Source organism: Malania oleifera, chromosome 6 (assembly GCF_029873635.1).
Source record: "Malania oleifera isolate guangnan ecotype guangnan chromosome 6, ASM2987363v1, whole genome shotgun sequence".
NCBI lineage: Eukaryota > Viridiplantae > Streptophyta > Magnoliopsida > Santalales > Ximeniaceae > Malania > Malania oleifera.
Genome location: NC_080422.1, coordinates 38,204,419 through 38,224,219, shown reverse-complemented (window position 1 = coordinate 38,224,219; position 19,801 = coordinate 38,204,419). Strand labels below are relative to the sequence as shown.

The following is a 19,801-nucleotide window of genomic DNA, read 5'->3' as shown; positions in this document are numbered from 1 at the left end:
GTGAGCATGCCCCCACCTATTATCTGATATCGAATGTTTTTTCAAGGAGGGAAGGCACACGTATTGTGTTTGATTTTTAGGGTACAATGCATTAGAGTTACTTTGTGTTTAACTAAAATTAGTAGATTTTTTCTAAATTTTTTTAAAAAAAATAATAACTAAAGAACCTTCAGATTTGACAAAAGACTTGAAACTTTCTTTATATTTTAAAAATCTGCTTTAATATTTGACAAAGAAGCTTGAGAAAGATGATATAAATGTCCCAAAAATATCAAAAAGCCAAGAAATTCACAAACCTCACATCAGTCTCATCGGTCCATACTTTTTTCATCAGACCATCAGACCTCAGAAGTCTGCCTAGTCTTCATTTTTATTTTTAATATTGCTTTTTTATTTTATCTTTTAGTTTGTATGCATGCGTTCCATTTAATTAAAATTTTAAATTACAAAAACAAGAACAAGATTTTAGAAAATTCCTAAAGAATCCCCCTTTACAATAATAACTATATTTGAACACGACGATGAGTGTGGCACCGTGCAAGAGAAGGGTTGAAAATAATAAAACGTACTCCGGGACACCGGCCTTTGCCTACCTGTGCGCACACAAAATAGTGAAAGCCGTCCAAGCAGAACGGCCATGTAGCTTTAATCAACCACAACCGGGCAAGTGTTGTGATTGCATATTATCCTATATATCCAACAGAATTGGATCATCGAACAGCGCCACACCTTTATCTCCATGGACCATGCCCCCCCTCCATAATTGGCATTGACGACTCTAACCAGCAGGCTCCACGTAAACCGGTAACATCCCCAAATCAAATGAGATGATCTCCATACCATGTCCACCATAACCATAATATCAGAAGCAACTAAAATGCATAACATTCTGCAAATATTATAACTGTTCACACCAAGGAATAGTTATAAAAAAAAAAAAAAAAAAATGTCCAGTGAATTGTCTCGCAGACATTGAAAAAATTGATCCACTTCAGTGCTCGTTATCACATTATCCCACACAAATCAAAGAACTGTGTGAGATGTCAGAACAATCCTTAAAAGACCCAGAGACCCGGCAGAAAAGAAAAGTCCTAAAAGATGTACAAAGTACTAAAATTTTTGTATTCCTTTTTAATGTCCACCCATTTCCATTTTCCCCTCCTGCACCAAGCCATCGCCCAATGTAACGCATGATAGACAATTTTGCAAATGAATCTGCCTCCTGAAAAAAAAACTGGCAAGAATTCACCGTCAAAGCACCAAATCCAAAATGCAGCAAGAGCACCTGCAGAATACCATGTTTTTTTGCAATTAGTGCTACTCATTCTCAGATTATAGGGAAGAAAATAACAAGAACAGATTTGACTGTCCCTGAAACAAGAAAATCTTTTCCATTAAAAGTGAAAATCAAGCAAAATTTGAACTCTTAAAGCTAAAATCATTCCATTGCTTGAATGCCTATGAGATAAAGGTACTCTTAAAGACTCCACATAAGCATTATAATTGCATAAATTTGCATTGTTATTTAAGGCTGCAAGGCGGTAGTTTTGTTTTTCTAGCAAGGGTTAACTACAGAGTATGAAGATTATGTTAATTGCCAAAATGTTTTAAATACTTAATCAAGAGGACACTTTTCAATAAATTTCTACAATTGTAGCAATGAAATTGAGGTAAGACTAGGCATTAGATGATTGAATGGCAGCATGACTTGATCTTTTACTCGTGACCTTTAATCTCAGGGCATCCAGCTCTACCACTTTGCCCTCAGTGGCGCTGCACAAAGTTGAGGTTGCATTTGCCATGGCCCTAAGGGAGGGCCTGTAATCCGCTTATGGGCTTGTCCATCTGTCACCTTTGGCATTGGTTCCCATGAACTAGCCACCCCTCTTAACCTTTTGGCCCAGCCAAAAAGAAAAACTATCCACCCAAACAACACTAACATGTACCAGTCAACCCAGAGAAAATGGTTGCACAAAACGGTCAAAGTCTGAATCCATGCCTGCAGCACTTCCAGGGGGTTGCACGAACTAAGGACGATCAATGCTTTAGAAAAGCCTATATGATGGCATTCTTCCATTTTGAATCACCAATCAAGTTGAAGGTTGCTTGTGTTATAAATAGACTGCATCCTGTCCATTCTCATGGTAGTATTCTCCACTGCCGCCTCTCCTTTTTTTTTTTTTTTCCAGATGTACCTTCACTACAATTGGAAATCATTATTATTATTATTATTATTATTATTATTTTGACAATAAAAGAAGATATATTAAGAGAATGTACAATCAGAGCAAGGATACTAAATCCTCAAAAAGAAAAAAAAAATCTAAGAATAAAAAGGAAAATAATAATAAATAAATAAAATAATAGGCCGAAAATATTGAAGAAAGCCCCCTCTTCAATCCTTCCCATCATAGTTCACCGAACACTTCAAATTTGCTAATTCCTACTGACCCTTCTTCGTCTTAGATTTACCCCCATCAAGCCTAACTTCATTTCCTCCATGATCAGCCAACATGAGCTGGGGCTATCCAGCAAATTCTGAGTTTGAATGTCTTTATCAGTAGACACTTGAACTGGAGTGGGCAGAATTTCATCTTTTACCTTCTGTTCTTCTATAGATACATCATCCTCAAAAATATTAATTCCATCTAAACCTTCTATAGGGGGAGGGGCCAAACATAAGTAGAATCCCCAAGACAATCAAAAGATGAATCAGAAGAAAATCCTTGTTGCTCCCGAATTTGATCCAAAAGTAAATCCTTGTTACATTCAAAATCACTACTACCCATTGTCATCCGATACATTCCTCCATCTCTTACTACCCTTGCTTGTATTAACCCTCTCAAGGATTAGCTCCTCCACTATACTTAAAACACCTTTACAATCTCTCTTAAGAAATTTTTTTTGTTCAGTCACCAAGAGAAATACTGATTATCTTCAAAATACTTCCTCCTTCCAAAACCCAATTGCAGACTCTTATGACAAGCATAAACCTTTTGACTCTTCAAAATTTCCGAATGGACTGCCTTATCATCTGAATTCCTTTTGAACCAACAATAAATTCCCAATTTTCAACTATACAAAAATTAAAATTCTTAGAAGAAGATTCCCCAAACTCAATCCTAAAACTCTGCCCACTACCATTCTTCTCCAAAAAAGGAGATGCATCTCTAGAAAATTAGTGGAGTTTCTAGCAATGTATCTATCTGATTTCTCCTCATCTTTTTAGTTTTCAGAGCACCTGCTTCTCTCCTCTTGATCAACATAGATCACATTTGAAGATGATCGAAGCGTTAAACCTCCTGCAACTTTCTTCTGTTCAGAGAAGATATTCGTAGCCTCACAGGTTTTCAGAAGGCGGCCTTCTTTTTGACTGGAGACCAGACTAAGCATTTGGGCCTGCCTGTTTGATTGGCCTAACTGCGATTTACCCCGCTAAATATTCCCCTCTCAAAACTGGCCCAATATAGAATCAAAATTCTGCTCTTGGGCCTCCTTAACCAACAAGCCCATCAGAAAATTTAGAAGGCCTTTATTACCGTCAAACATCCAGCCAGGCCCAGTCCACCCAACCTTCACCATCTCTTTGTCCATGCAAGAAACCCTAGCCGCCTCTGGTCTAGTCTTCTCTGTTGAAACCTTCTCCCTCAACAATGTCGATTGATCATGCAGAGATTTCGACTTCCCCCCCCCCCCCCACAACAAACACACACCACCTCTTGCATTTGATCGAACTCTATCATTGAGAATTGAACGACTCCATCATTGGGAATCGAGCAAACACCAACCTTAGGAATCAATCAAACTCCATTAGCTTCAGATTTTCCTGATACTATATGAATCCAGAATCATTTCTCATTACTTTTGTTACTATCAACTCCATCACTGCCTGAAAGACAAGAACTCAAAGCATTGAACTCTTCCCCAAACTGAGAGCACCCAACACCTTTGGATTCTTCAAGGACAAAGATAAAATATCTTTTACCTCTCTATCCGTGCCCTAATTCCATGAATTTTCCTGCCCTCATCACCTGAATCACCATCCAATAATCGACAAAACCCACCCAAAAGCTACGAAAATCCCTACTTGAACTTCCAGCAAGAGAAGAGAACCCCTGTGGGGACCATTTTGCTGCAGCTGAAGAAAATCAAATCCATCAATTTGTTTGCCGATTCTTCTCTAGAATGAACGAAGCTCCAACTTTCCCTACTTTATCCAATCTCAGATCGAAGGATTTCTCTTCAACCTGGACTGAATGAATCCCCATCATCAATACCTAAAAACACCAATGTCACAATGGAGAGAGCAAGAGGAGCGTGAGGGAGGGTCCTTCGCACAAGGGAGCAAGCCATACTTTTTACCATCCATGTGTGACTCATACAGGGTCCTCTATGGCTTCAGAAGCATGCAGCGGAGCAAGGTAGATGATGGTGGTACTCACGGCAGGTGGCACAGAAAGACAATGGAGGCACTGTGGTGGCAGCGAGGATCCAATGGTTGGTGCAACGGAGCAGATCTTGACGGCGCCGGCAGCCCTTGTGCCAGCAGGATGGTGCAGCGAGAGGGGATTGATGGTAGTCGTTCCTTGTGTTAAGAGAGAAAGTGAGAGCGGCACCGGCAAGGCTTCAAGGCAGCAAAAAACCTGACGGTTAGCACTGGGGACAGCAATGCACAGTAGTATGTGTAGGTGCCCTTAGGGCTGTGACTCTTTCATCTCTTGCAAATCATTATCAAAGAATGCATCTTTTGTATTAGAGAATTTAGAGGTTTAATCTTAACTGATTGCTACATTAGTTTGAGGACATCAATGCCCTAATGGCATAAAGAGCACCAACTGCAGTAGCTCACCATAGCATGTCTACAAGGTACACACATAAATCACATGAGCTAAAGTATGCTAGCGTGCAGAATAAAAAAAAGTTATGTTCTAACCCCAATGAGAGTGGAACAACCTCCGGCCTAATATTCTTGGCCCATGCTTGGCCCTAAAACACTATATTAAGGGCATGTCCAGCCCTAATAGTCATGTCTACATGACTTCATGTGTGCATGTGTGCCTAAATATATAAACTGTAATTAATTCCCAAGTGGGAATCCCAATTGTATGAATTTTGGAATTCCATCTTGGAGGTCCCAAGCTCAACTTCTGTTACATGGGTGCGATTGCTTGTGCAACGTGCAGGGCTATCTCTCATGGTGTGTAGCCCAAGGCTGTGAGAGTCCCAATGAACCAAAAACAATATGACACTAATTCAACACAAATAGAGATTGTTTTTATGTAAACACAGGGATTACACAAACTCTAATCATGTTCAGTTGGGCTTGAATCTAGGGCTGATCCAATAGGAAAGCCTAAAAACACTTTGGCGTAGTTCATCTCAATAAGCCCAAAATGCCAGACCACGCCCACTTATTAACCAAGCCTAAACCATTGTACCAAGCAGCAAACAGCCACTTTTAGAAATCCCACAATTACCTGCCACAATACCACTATCAAAATAAAATGCTTGCTAAATGAGCAACTTATTTATGAATTAACCTAGCATATCACTTAACATGATTAACATGATTTCTAATCATATATACATATACATACATATATATACACACAAATACATAACATATACATATATGTTCATATATACAAATACACATACATACATACAAACATATATATATATATATATATATATATATATATATATTCATGTCAACACGCTTTTGAGTTGCACAAATTCCCAAATTCTGAATCATGATTGCTAGCAAACCAACGAGGAGTGCACAGTTGATTAGATCAACCGAAGAACCAAACCATCTCATTCTAGTCTAGCAAACCAAATGAATTTGTTTAGGTAAAGAAAAATTTCAACAAGAAAAAAAAATTCAACGAGGCCCATGCATCCTCCATAAGGACCAAAGAAAAAAGAAAAAAAAAATTGGGCCAAGTCAGCAAAGCTCTCCAATCATGCAGAATATCAAAAGATTTTCTAGGAAAAACCAAAAGCACATGACAAGGAAGCCATAAAAACTGTTCTCTATGAAGGCACCTACAAGGACAAAAAGCTCCCTTTGAAAATACACTAAACCACAGGAAAAACAGCAATGCACCATAAATTCTTAGCCTTCTTCATCTCAACACCCATACACACAATGTGCATGAAAGTCTCAAATCTGTCCATACAAACCCACTGCTAATTAAAATGCATATTGCATATATCCCAAGCCACAGAACAATGCCAAAAGTTATTACAGTGAGTCTTCCCACTACAAAACACAAAGTACACACCTCCAAAGAAAGAGCTCTATTGGTCTCCTAATCTGCATCAGATTGTGGGGTCCCCAAATAGAAGTTGAGTTGGAGCCACTGTCACTTTCATAGCATTCTTTAGCAAAAAAGAGGACCCAAGAATTCTCTCCCTATTTAAACCTACAAGATCACCAAATCAATGTCTATTCATCATTTCCGCTCTCTTCACTTCTATGCCATCATTCATATCTAGGAAGACTGCTACAGAAACAATGGCCGAATTTTTCATTTTCTTAGCCCTATTCAAGTATTTCTTCCAACAATTTTGTATCTTTGCTGTAATTTAACTTCTTGTTTTTGTTTAATTTCCATTGAAAATAACAAATGTCAGAATATTTTATAGATGTTTTAACGTCATTAATCAGCTTTAGGTTTCAGAGACCTAGTGATAACTACCTTCTAAAATTGTGAATTCATAACACACAATGCATATTTGATGTCTCAAGAATTACACTTATTTCTTCGTTTAATAATATATTTCCTTCTTGTGCTCGTTGTTGTATACTTCTGGTTGCCATGTTCAAGTATGTTGCTCGGCAACCCCATCATCTAACCAAACCCACCTGACGTTAGTTTGGTTCCAGTACTTTTTCTTTCAGATCTGATTTTTATTTTTTTTTTGGGTCAGCCACCAACCAGAACTAGACCAAACCATGTACAATTTGAGGACCAATAATGCAGGTATTGGTGGCAAATGTTGCAATCTATTGTTGTGGTTTGGAAGTACCTGTACAAGAGATGCATGACCAGCTAATCCATTAGCTTCCTTGAAGAACCCTTTGGGGATCAAGCTGGCCACTACAATAACTAGAAGGAACAGCAGACAACTCCTGTCTTCCTCGCCACTCTTCCCCAGGTTTCAAAGTAATGGGTTTTTCTACACAAGCAGCTTCAATGCAGAGCATATGCTTGTACTCATCATCCCCAAAATCAGCCATCGCCTTTGCCTTCTTATCCCAGGGGTTCCAAACCACTGCAAAGGAAAAGAAATATGTCAATGAAAACTGGGTACAATTGTATTTTGTATGATATACCAATGATGCTAAATTTTGCCAAGCTCAAGTCAAGTTTGGCTACAGATGACATTATTGCTGAACTTGAATGAGGATCATGGGCCAAGTCACCCCACTCCCACATCAGATTTGAAAAGGACCATGATGATTTTTTTCCTAGGAAATGACCAAAGAATTATTGCTAGGTTAAAGCATCCTTCAGCAGCAGCACCGAAAAACAGCATTCAAATACAAATTCAATAACATGAGCTCTTCAAAATGACTACCAAATTGAAGAATTCTACAATATTTTTTATAATAACTGCATAATCATGTACAAATTTAAGAACTCTGATTTGCTAAGTCAGGCGACAACTCAAGGTTCTTACTAGAGCACCCTCTTTGTAGGTCTCCCAAGAATTATCAAAGAAATATTGCTCACATGTCACATAGACTAGATTTCCACCTGGGGCAATTCGACTTCTAAGCAAACAGACTTAACACCTTGTGATAGAGTGAAAATACACCACTATTAAGAGTGCCTTGTTGTGAGAAGACTGATTATGCAACTTATAGAATCAGTCTGGACCAATATTGCTACAAGGCACTCGGCCCCTTATTCAATCAATTGTTGAATTTTTTTCCCTTGTGACCAAAAGTTGCAATTTTTAAATGAAACTACCAACAACTATTTCCACATAAGATACATGCAGAAGAGTTTGGGTGAACCAATCAATTCAACACTAGAATCAAGGTTGTACCAGACCCTACATAGTATGTCTTATGAGTACTAGAATTGGATCGTGTGATAGGATCGAGGATCTTGTGATTCTACAACGATATAATATAAATGCCAAAAACAAATTTATATGTCGTATTTTAATAATTTCAATAACATAAACCTGAAAGTTAGCTATTCATATAGTAGAGATTGAGGTTCACCATTCCTAATTCAATTAAACAAACTTATAATGAAATATTGTAAACCACCGACACTTCAAAAAGGGGTTAGTGTCCGCGTCTGACATGTACCAGAAATTGACACTCCTCCAATATGCCCCCAACACACATCAGACGCTTCCCAAGTGTTGGACTTATTCATCATTTTTCAACATGAAGCAAACACAGCAGATATGAAGTGTCCAACACTTGCAATACACATTGGATATTATTAAAAGAAAACTAATAAAATTTCAAATCCACTTCATAATATTATCAAATTTTGAGAGTTTTTTTTTTTTTAGATTTAAAAAAAATGGTCTAAATTGTAACTTGCAGCAATCAAAAATATTGGAGTTCAAAAATCAAATTAATTATGCTTAACTACTATTAAGGCTTGATATTCATTATTGGCTCGCAACCTAGCAGCTTGATCTTTTTAGGTAAAGTGGTAATCTAACAACTACTATTTTTTAAAGGACCATATTTGAATTTAAAGAAGTGTTATAACACAGTGAGATATAAAATATATATACATATAATTTGTCGTGTCCTTGCCATGTCATGTCTTGAATTTTTAAGATTTGAGGTGATAACATATCCAACACGTATCATGCTGGACACCTGTGTCCATCTCCATGCTTCATAGATGAAATATAAATTCACCTAAAGAAAAATAATTACCATAATTTCAACACAAGTGAGTAAACAAACAATTGCATAACACGTACAACTAAATTCAAAAGATATTTTAGCAAACAAATAACAAAACACCAAACTATTGAACTACTAAAGATTGATGTCATTGTCCAAGCCACAGTTGCTCCACCAATATAACTGATCTAATTATAACTGTCTTTATCAAGCCCATCATACATCATTCAAATGACCATTTCCATCATCAAACAAGTGTATTAATTTTCTATCTTCATCCTCAAACCTAATATCAATATTTGAACCATATATTAAACAACGATTAACTATATCAGATTTATAAGCTCATAAATTTTTTAATATTAAAAAAACAAAATGACTTCTTAAGTCATCACTTTCTTGTATGAGTTGTTTAGAACAGAAACTTGGAGCCAAAAAATACAAATTCTTGTATCACCTATTATGATATTACATATCTCCGATTTTTATATAGGATCAGGATTTCTTCAGAAAAGTAGGATCGTGGGTCATATGATCTTACAATCAAGATTGTGATTTTAAAAACCATGAGCAGATTTTAAAGAAATTTCCTGAGACTTGAGAAGAGAAGAGAATTACAAAGAGGCAGGCATCCTCCAAGGACAAAACGAAAGGAAAAAAGAAGATAAAAGGAAAGATGAGAGAAGGTCAGAATATGACTCATTGCTACTAAAACACATCATACACATGTCAAGAGAAAGCCTTATAGTGCCTCCTAAGTAATTCGCAACTCAACTCTCAGGTATTCTCTCATTTTTTCTCTCATAAAAACTGTCTATTGGGGGCTGTGCCTGGCACAAAGATGTGCAGAACATACCACTACGAGATCCCATCATTCACACAAGACAAATACACCAGTAGCTTGCTCACTGTTCGCCAATATTAAAGATGTTGACCTTACTCTTCAATGCCTTCATCAAAAAAATACAAGGCTCCAAGAAAGCACCTTAAAGACTCATTTAACTTCCATCACACACCTTGAAGCTTCCCTTATTTGCAAATTGTCCTTCAAATGGTAACCACAAAATGTATGACAACTTGACAACAATTTACAACTAATAGTATTAAATTTCTTAAAACTAACATCATTAATATATTTTTGAAATTGTCAATATATGGCCAAAGAAACACAATACAAAAATAGGTTGTTTTTAAATATCACAATAATTAAAGTACAAAGATTAAAGCATTTGTGCTTTCACCCCCATCCACAAACACACTCACAAAATTACTTATCTCAGATTTTATCATCCTATGCTTTACAGATAGACATTTGGATAACTTCAAAATAATATAATAGATTTAGTTTTGCTTTATGGCTAACATTTACTTCACAGAAGAATACACCGTGCCTTCTTCTCTTGCTTTCTAAGATAATGATTGTTTCCACCAGCCCAATACTCACTAAACACCTTAAACCCCCTATTCATATTAGTTTTTTTTTTTTTTTTGGAGAGAATTGGTGTTGAGAAGACAATGAGAAGTTATAAATTTTCTTTAAAAAAAATGTTAAAGTACAAACATTCTGTTAGATCACTTGTATATCATGATTTGTGAGGCTGTTTTACGAAAAACTAGGGGCAAATATGAAGATCGAAAACTGCTCCCTCTTCTCTTAATTAATATAGTATACATGTAAGTGGAAAAATCAGCTCTAGAGAAGCAAATGTGCATGACTATACTCACCAGCATCTGGAAGTCCATCCTTCCGTAATACAAATGTTCTCTTCTTTTCATGGTCCAGAATTGCAATTTTTGTAGGTGTACCAAGGTATATTTTGTCCACCTTTTCCATAGAATAAACATGATTGAAAAGTTAGAATCACACAAAAGCACAGAAAGCTGTAAGTATCCTCATCAAAACAGATACTAACTTCTGATTCAAATGTTATTGCATCCCCCTGTTCAGTAAACCGCTCTCTATTTTGTAGGTTATCCAGATAATCCAGTGTCTCCAATCCTTCTACCCGCACTTCACTAAACATAAACACAAATGTTTCTAGCAGTAAATTATCATAAGGAAAACAAAGTGTACCAACAGCTTAGCTCATCAATATGCCAATGGAGATTGCATCTCATCTTCTATTACACAAAGTAACAAGACAGAAAGTAGCTATTTAAAAGGTTTTAATATCAAATACAACTACAATTTCAAAGCTTCACATATATGGAAATTTATACAAAATTTTTGGTTTTCAATTTTTGGTTTTAATTGTAAACGGTTGATGGAAGCCGCTAGTAAAACATAGAAATTTTCTGTAAAACATTGGAAACAGGTATAGACATAGTAATGCATGATTTATAACTAATATATTGTAAATAAAATGCACAAATTACAAGTATATGATGTACAATGAGTAATAATTGTTCAACAATAAGAGCATTGAATTTTTTAGTTAACATAAATGAAATTCATAAACCAACCACATATTACCATATATGCCAAGCATTGTTCAAACTACAAACACTTAATAATCCATCAAAGACTTGTTTAAAGAAATCCTTTGAATGTGTTAAAATCATGCGAGAGAATTACTAAACCCTCAAAATTTCCATCAAAGTTTTACAGACATGGTGCTATATTTATTTAATATTGGAAGGTTTCCAAAAATCAAATTTCAAGTTCATGAAAACTCCATTCAATTAGCAAGTTTTTGGACAAATTGCATGGAAACAGCAAGATTTCCACAAATTTCGAATGTCATTTCCAGAGAATCTGAAGGAAAATTTGCAAGACAAAAATTGACCTCCCTTTTCAATTTTGAAGGTGGTGGAAAGTATAAAATTTATTGGAATTTTGTGGAATATAAGAACATGGCTACTAATATATCTTTTTGTTGCTGATGCACAATAATATATGAAGAACTTGCCTTTTCTAAATTGGGGAAGAGGGTCCAAATCCTCAAAACTTCAAAAACAATGCTAGGCAAGTAGTTAGCAACAAATAAGAACATTTGACAACAGTCTTGGCATCCTCCGTTGTAATGGTATCGGCCCAACTCTAGTGAAGTATTATCCACTTTAGCCACTGGCCTCATGGTTTTGAGTGCTTTAGATAGTTGGAACCTAAACCAATCTTATAAGCCCAAGATCCTCCCTAGTACACATCTAATGTGGAACCATGACATGTGCTCCCAATCCAATCTCTAATGCCCTCGTCAGAGTAGCCCACACTTTTATGTAGGATGCGCCCACATGATAGTACCCCCTTGATGGCTCTGATACCAAATGTAACTGTCTCAAACTTCAGTGAAGCCCCCTTATGGGACAAAACCATGAAGCTAGTGGACCAAAGCAAACAATACCTCACCAAAGTTAGACCGAGACTGTTACATTCATTCATAAGATTTATCAGTGGGTGTTCCTCAAATAACCAGTATGATATCCTTAAAGTAATTAACTATGCATATTTAGTCATGGTTAAATATTTTTATAAAGGGAGGGCAACGAATCAACGGTATGATTGCTCCTTTGGGACTGTTTGGTCACAGGTTCGAGTCCAAAGAAACATCCTCTCTGCATAAAAATAGCAGTACGGCTGCGTACACTATGATGACCCTCCTCTACCCTCATGAAGCAGGGAGCTTTGTGGCTCAGGGACACCCTTTAATATTTTTCTAATAGGTACCATTCATATGAATGTTTCTTACATTTTAGTTTTGTCAATAAAACTGTATATATAAAGAAAAATGAACAAAAAAACATGTCTAAAATTCGGCGGTCTAAAATTTAAACCATCAATGGATATGTACAGCTGATCATGTAAATAGTCTTAAATGATATATCAGAATTTTTTTTTTTTTTTTTTTAGATTTCTTTATGGTAAACATGGTACAAAGAACACCTTTGCTCCAGACTTAGTTGTTTGACTGCTTAAGGACTGGCCTGCATAGATGCAAGACCTTAACTACTCTTTTTATTGCTTCCTGCTCTACAACTTGATCTCCATATGGTCAAAGGATTTAGAACACAAGAACTTAGGCAGGAAACAGTGAATGATGCCAGTAGACAGAAGCAAATGTCAACCAAAAGTACCAGCGTACATGCAATAACTTTAGAACAGAGGCAATAATTTGATTCCAAAAAAAGGAGACAAAAGGGATAACTAAAGTAAAATATGCAACAACCAAATAATTGATAAGAAGAATCAATAGCTCAACATGAAACCTGATATCAGAAACGGAGAAGTAGGTATGGTAGGCAAATGTGAATGTAAATGATTTTCCATCAGTGTTGGTGTTTCTGATGCGAGATGTCAACATCAGATCCCCTCCAGGTCCCAGGGTTACCCTTAAGCGAAACTCATATCTGCAAATGGAAGTAGGGTATTATATTGCTTGGACCCATAGAAAAGAGCAGGAGCACCAAAGGCTTCAATGAAGCATGTATCTTAACAATACTAAAGGTCATGCAAGAATTGATATTGGGATATCACAACACCCCAATAACACTGATATACTGTTCTACTTAACAGAATTTTGATTCAAAATAAAGAATGCATGGAACTAAACTAACTTATACAAAATGCTTTATAGAGGACCATAGCTGGGATCATCAAGACACTATCAAATCAAATTGAATTCTGCACCTGTGAGGCCAGATCTTCACATCATCTTCTGAGTGTTTAAGGATTAAATCAACAAAAGCTTTACTGCCGCTGTTCGTTGGAAACAGGGGAGGATCATGATCGATGCTCCACTCCCTGTTCCTAGCAAAGCCATGCTGCTCAAGAGTACCATGACTTCCAAACTGTATATGCATAAAAATTTTCTTGAATTAATGCAACCCCACAAGAATATTCAAAAAGAAACAACAAAAAAAAACTAAAGCAGCACATACCTGAGGAAAACAAATAGGGATTCCTCCACGTACAGCCTTAGGAGGCTTAAAAATAGCCTGCATAAAGCATAAATTATTTAGACAAAGGGAACATGTATAACCATGATACATGAAATTAAGACTGCAAAAGAGCTGCACCTATCAGCACTAAAAGATATCAAAATAAAAAATTGGTATAAGAGCTTCTTTAACGACGGGGTGCACATGTGTCATTATACAAAAGACATTCAAGAAGCAGTCAAAACATAAACTACCATAGCTCCACAAACATTGGTTCTATGCATAGGAAAAAAATTGCTCGCTGAGACGCACTATTATTGATATAAAGATTTTGAAGAAGCCTAGAACCTAAGGATCATAGAAAGGAAGGTGGTGAGGTAGGTTAGGAATTGTTGACTCTATGGTTGATTCTGATGATAACAAAACTTGCATTGTGTGGATTAATGCAGATTATTCAGTGTGCAGGTTTCAAATGTTGTGCTTACATGAAATATGAAGTAAATTTCTTTTGAAGAACTTTGTTTAAAATTTTCAGCATTGAAGAACTCTATTCAAAGCATTCAACAAGTTTAAAGCTCAGGAGATCAAAAGTTCAAAAATTCTGACATGAGACGCCTCACTCTGAAAATAGGACATCTCATTGGTTCACAAGAAACTGCAAAATTTCCAGAATGCATTCCTGTCATGGACTAAAGGATTATAAGCGAGTCATTGTTCCAGGAATAATTATGATAAGTTCTGAAGATTTTTTTAATAATAAAAAGAGATGCATTAAAAGAGGAAAGGGAGATACAACACAAAAGAGGACGAGCAATCCTCAATAAATAAATAAACTAAACCAAAATAAAGTAAAACAAAATAAAAATAAATTTAAGAAAAAAAACTAATAAGTCATAGAAGTTCTGATGATTTTTCATACATCAATGAAGATAAAAAAAGATTTTATTTTCAACGTTGGAATGAAGGCTTTTAAAGAAACTTTGCTCATAAAAAAAAATTTCAAGATATGGTTTTTACTTAAGACATGGCTGCATACCTGATCTTGGTTGACTTTCCATCTTCATTTAAAATTGAATTATTAGAGATTTTCATTAAGGAAGCATGAGATCTACATTTGTCCAGGATTTATAGGAAAGAAGATCTTTCCAAATTAAAGATTCTACAAGCTGTTGGAAATGTCTACAAGCTTGGAGAATATTTTCTACAATATAAAAGAAAACGAATCTGCTATAATATTTTTCAAAGCATGGAGTTTTAAAGAGAAAATCAATGGAACGGTAAACGAATTGAAGCATCTCCAGAGGGCTAGTTATTTCAAACCTTATAGAAGCCATTTAAAGATTAGAGTACAAGAGTAGACAAAAGAAAACAAAAACATAAACAAAGAATTATATTAATGGTGCCTTACAGTCGCTAACCAAGTCAGGCATTGGCATTCCCCGAAAAAAATCCAAAGGAATGGACCCAAAACACGGCCAAGTACGCAGCTCTATCCCACAACAAACAAAGAATGGCAGATTCTAGAAAATTCTCGCATTCCCTCTCTAGCCATAAACTTTACATTAGAAAAAACCGTTTTGCGCCAAAGAACTTGTCCCTTCCTACTCTTACCTAAATCCCAAAATCACCCCAAAAGGAAATTGCCCACCACCCATGGAGACACCCAAAATTCACCAAAACTGAAAAACAAAGCATTCCAAAGATGAGATGCCACCTTGCAACGAAGGAAGATGTGAGCATTCATTTCATTGAACTCAACACATCACACATGTCAGGTTGAAGGCCTTATGGCTTGTACAAGTTGAGTGTGTCTATCCTGTTCAGCATCATTGCCCACATGAATGTCTGAACTTTAAAAGGAACCTTAGCTTGCCAAATGATGTGGCTCCAACGGAACACTCTTGGGAGAGAAGATTTAAGGAGATGAAGGAAGAAAGATTCAGTGAAAAAGAGGTCTGGAGAATCACCCTCAAAAGAAAGCCATGCATCATCATCTCAAAGGTCCTAGCAGTGCACATGGGCACTCTAAAGAGGGATAGATGGTAACTAGGAGCATTAGAAAGGGCTGCACTAACGACAGTGGTATGTCTTCCCAAAGATCTGTCTTTTTCCACACCTGCACCCTCTTACTCATCCTCTCAATCACAGGATCCCAGAGCAGTACCAAATTAGGGTTGCCAGTGCTAGACAACCACTTTACCTAAAAGATTAAGCTATTAGGTTGTGGGCCAACAATGTATATCAAGCTTTAACACTCCCCTGCACGTGCAGCCCGATAGCACGTGGAGAGATAAACATACAATAAATAATACCCGTGATAGGGAACATAATCATTTTTTAACACAATAAAAGCGGGCAACAAAACTAGAACCCAGGGCCTCCAGGTAAATAGCTCTGATACCATGTTAGATCACCACTTTACCTAAAAGCTTAAGCGACTAGGTTGGAGCCAACAATGTATATCAAGCTTTAACAGCCACCAAGAAGGAAAAATTGCCTTTGAAATTTCTGCATAATAATTGCCTATGAAATCTTTTTTTTTAAATTCCAGCATAATAATTGCATTTGAAATTTCACAATGTGGTCCTCAAGGAACAGCATAGTATCATTTAAAAGCTGGAGATAAGAGACCTCCACCTCATCCCTGTTAACAGAAAGACCCCTGAGCAGTCACTGAGCACGCAAGAACATGTTGCTCAGACAATCAGCCACCCAGGTACACAAATGGGGACAGCAGATCCCCATGCCTAAGATCTCTAGAGGCCCTAAAACACTCCCTAGGCTGACCATTGACAATAAACGAAATATTGGTCACGCTCAAGCATCCTCTAATCCACTTTCTCCACACAACCCGGACAAGTTTCTGTTCATCATTGTATCCCAAAAACACCCCAACTCACCTACCTCTCCTCAAATCCCCTTATCACCTCGTTGGCCACTAGCACAACATCTAAAATTTTCTTGTCTTTAATGATAGCAGATTGAGCCACAGTCACCATTTCCCCCAAAACATCTCTCAGCCTCTTAGACAGACCTTAGAAAGGATCTTGTACAGGCTAGTACCAAGGGTAATTTGCATGAAATCCCTTACCCTCATAGATCTCTCTTTCTTGGGATAAAGGTCAAGAAGGTAGAGTTCACACTATTATCCACTACCCCATTTCTATAAATTCTTCAAAAAAACCTTATAATGTCCTCAAGCAAGATCTCCAAATCTCCAATTGGGGCCCTCCAACATCAACCTCTCGAGCAATATTCTTTGACCAAGTGCTTATAGAATTTCTTAACCTCCTCTCCAATCTGAGTATGATCCCTAATCACAATCCCAAAATTTAATTCCAACTCCATAATGGAATTCTTCCTCCTACCATAAGCTATTCTATGAAAGAAGCCCGAACTGCAATCCTCTTCTCTAACCCACTTCACCCTCGATTCCCGATGCCAAGTCATATCCTCTCCCTAAGTAACAACATCTCCAAGCCATTGCAAAGGCTAGACCTTCTAGCCTAATCCTCCTCATGTAGCAAACCACACTCCCCCAACCCATCCAACCCAACAATTTTAGCAAGGGTGTTATTTTTAGCCTCTTTGGCATTCCAAACACCTCTTTATTCCATTCTTTGAAATTTATCTTCACAAACATAAGTTTTTTTTATCAATTTGAACCCCTCCTAGCCTTAAACCTAACACTCCCCGCACCAACCCTTTGTAAAGTCCCTAAATAAGGGGCACGTCAACCACATGTTTTCAAACTTAAAGAGGTGAAGGCCCTATTGCATCAGGTTGGAATCTAAGAGCATAGGACAGTGGTCTAACACAAGCCTTGCAAACTCCGTTTGACACCCTGCACTCAAAGTGGTAGAACACCAAACCAAGCAAAGGACCTCCCTAAAGGAAGTGACCTTCATGTCTCAAACCACCATTTGACGCCCTGCACTCAAAGAGAGTAGAACGTTGAACGCCCAATCTCTCCCCCTAGAGTCTCAAATGCCTCTAAACAAAAAGGCACCAAGTGTTCCAAGTTTAGTCTCCCATAAGAATAAAATACCAAGATTAGTATTATCAACAACCTCCTTGACCATTCTCCTTTTTCAACCCCCGTCTAAACCTCCCAACTCCAAGATTGAATCTTCTTTTAACATTCTTTGGAACCCCTATCATAATTAACCAACAAAGCTAACCTCTCTAGCTCTTTTAATTTCTCAATTTTTTTCCTAACCCAAGGCTCCTTTACCTTATGTCTGACTTTCTCATCACTAGAGTTCATCAAAGACCAGTCCAATTCATCTAGGAGATCTTGAGCATCTCTGTCACCCCTCTCATCCTCTAAAAGGTCCACATTCTTTCCCCCAAAGGGGGGAGAGGGGGGGGGGGCGGCTATCGGTTAACTCCTTATGGCATAGTGGCGACATGATGTTTATGGGATACCAATATACCATCAATTTGAGGATAACACTATCATAAGAAACAATGTTTACCTAATGGGCCTCAGTTTGTTCACTTCCAAGGTGTGTTTTGTCAATGGAGATGGATTGGTGTTAGGGACAATGAGTAAGGGACAATAGAGGTACTAGACAATGGTTGGACTTCAAGCTATGTCCCCAACAGGGAATGATTAAGATCCTCTCACTTTGGGACAAAAAATCTGCAGTTGTGTCTTTTAATAGATTACCACCTCCATTGTCACATTCAACACCCTGCAAACTCCCTTTCCCTAATGCATGGCTTTTCCTCTAAATCATCCTCCGACACATCTCTATCCCTTCGCATGTGTTCATGCAAGCCCTTCATTCTCATGTTCCTACAAAGAGTGAGGAAACCTCACTTTGAAACATAGGGAATATGCATCTCTTCAGACTCCATTATCCTTTTCCCTTTGTTCAACACGTCCTGATTTTCTGCAACCAATTTTGATTGCGCACTCCTATAAAACCTCAACATAGTTGATTCAATGCTCTATCCGGCATCCGAGCATCTCTAATTTGTGTTAGCCACAACCTTTTGAAGACTTGATTGAAATTGCTGTCATCTGATGCTTCAACACCTGACCATCCAGATGGCTTCGTTTTTTCTTTTTGTGAGTGATCCGAACCCCACTGGCTTATGCCTCTAAAACACTTGGCTTTTGGGCTTGGAATGCTCCACACGGGCAGTTCTTAGCAAGTAAGATGGCCCAGCTTTTGGGCTTCTAATACTTGCTTGCTAGGCCTCTATGATAATTCCTTAAAGCCCGTCATTCCTATTTTCTAGGCACTCCTCACAATGGGCCCGAAGCTTTGTGGTCTAGGTCTTCCTAGTGCACAATTTAAATTTGAAACCATACCCAAAGTCAGCAAAGATATTCCATATTGACTCCCCTCACCGATTAACATACCATTCCCACCAATTCTCCCTCCGCCAGACTCATCCAAGTTCCGCCATTGCTGGTGCAATGGAGCTTACAGTCTAATACCGACCATGCTCCACCCATATTCATGGAACTACGCTTGAGATATTGTAACTTTAGGTGGAGATTGGTTGGATTAACTTCCTCTTCCGTCTTACGTGTTGCTTACCAAAAATTGTTCCATCCCAAAGCCTCCTTACCATCTGGTATATAGATCCTTTGATGGCTCCCTTAGCTAGAATCCTCTCCATCAAAATAAAGAAACCAAAGGCACTAGCCCTCAACCCAGCCAAAGAAAATGATTGGAAACCCTAAAAGTCTTCACTCATGGGTCCAATGTTTTTGCAAATAGAAACAATTGCATATCCTTGGACAGCCATCGACACTCCTTGTCTGAAAATGATATGGAGAACCGATATGTTTGGTTTTCTCAACAACATACCATGCGTTATTTCTTTCCTCAAAGAAGAACTGATTTGGTTGATCGAGAGAAGGTTCAATCATTTACCATAGGCTTCTGGGAAGTTTGGGTCGAATCCGAGAGAATGATGAAAGGCAAGGTGAGAGAAGAAGTTGGAATGAAAGAAGGGAAATGGGCTTGTTCTAAGATCGGTTCAAACAACGGTTAAGAAACGAGCTTGGTT

At 37.5% G+C, this 19,801-nt stretch overlaps 1 protein-coding gene across 3 annotated transcripts in view; it reads right to left on the bottom strand.

The window, feature by feature from the left end:
- Nucleotides 1-878: 878 nt before the first annotated feature.
- The window catches only part of LOC131157060 (putative glucose-6-phosphate 1-epimerase), a 43,324-nt gene continuing 24,401 nt past the window's right edge, over nt 879-19,801 (bottom strand). The window contains exons 3-9 of one of the 3 annotated variants that reach the window (XM_058110922.1): nt 13,772-13,828; nt 13,521-13,681; nt 13,100-13,240; nt 10,807-10,909; nt 10,619-10,718; nt 7,036-7,281; nt 879-1,285 (exon numbers count right to left, since the gene is read on the bottom strand). In XM_058110922.1, coding sequence (XP_057966905.1) covers nt 7,067-7,281; nt 10,619-10,718; nt 10,807-10,909; nt 13,100-13,240; nt 13,521-13,681; nt 13,772-13,828 — 777 coding nt within the window. In that variant the 3' untranslated portion in view covers nt 879-1,285; nt 7,036-7,066. Of the gene's footprint in view, nt 2,201-7,035; nt 7,282-10,618; nt 10,719-10,806; nt 10,910-13,099; nt 13,241-13,520; nt 13,682-13,771; nt 13,829-19,801 lie in introns of all 3 variants that reach the window. The other 2 variants (XM_058110923.1, XM_058110925.1) reach the window with 2 other exon arrangements.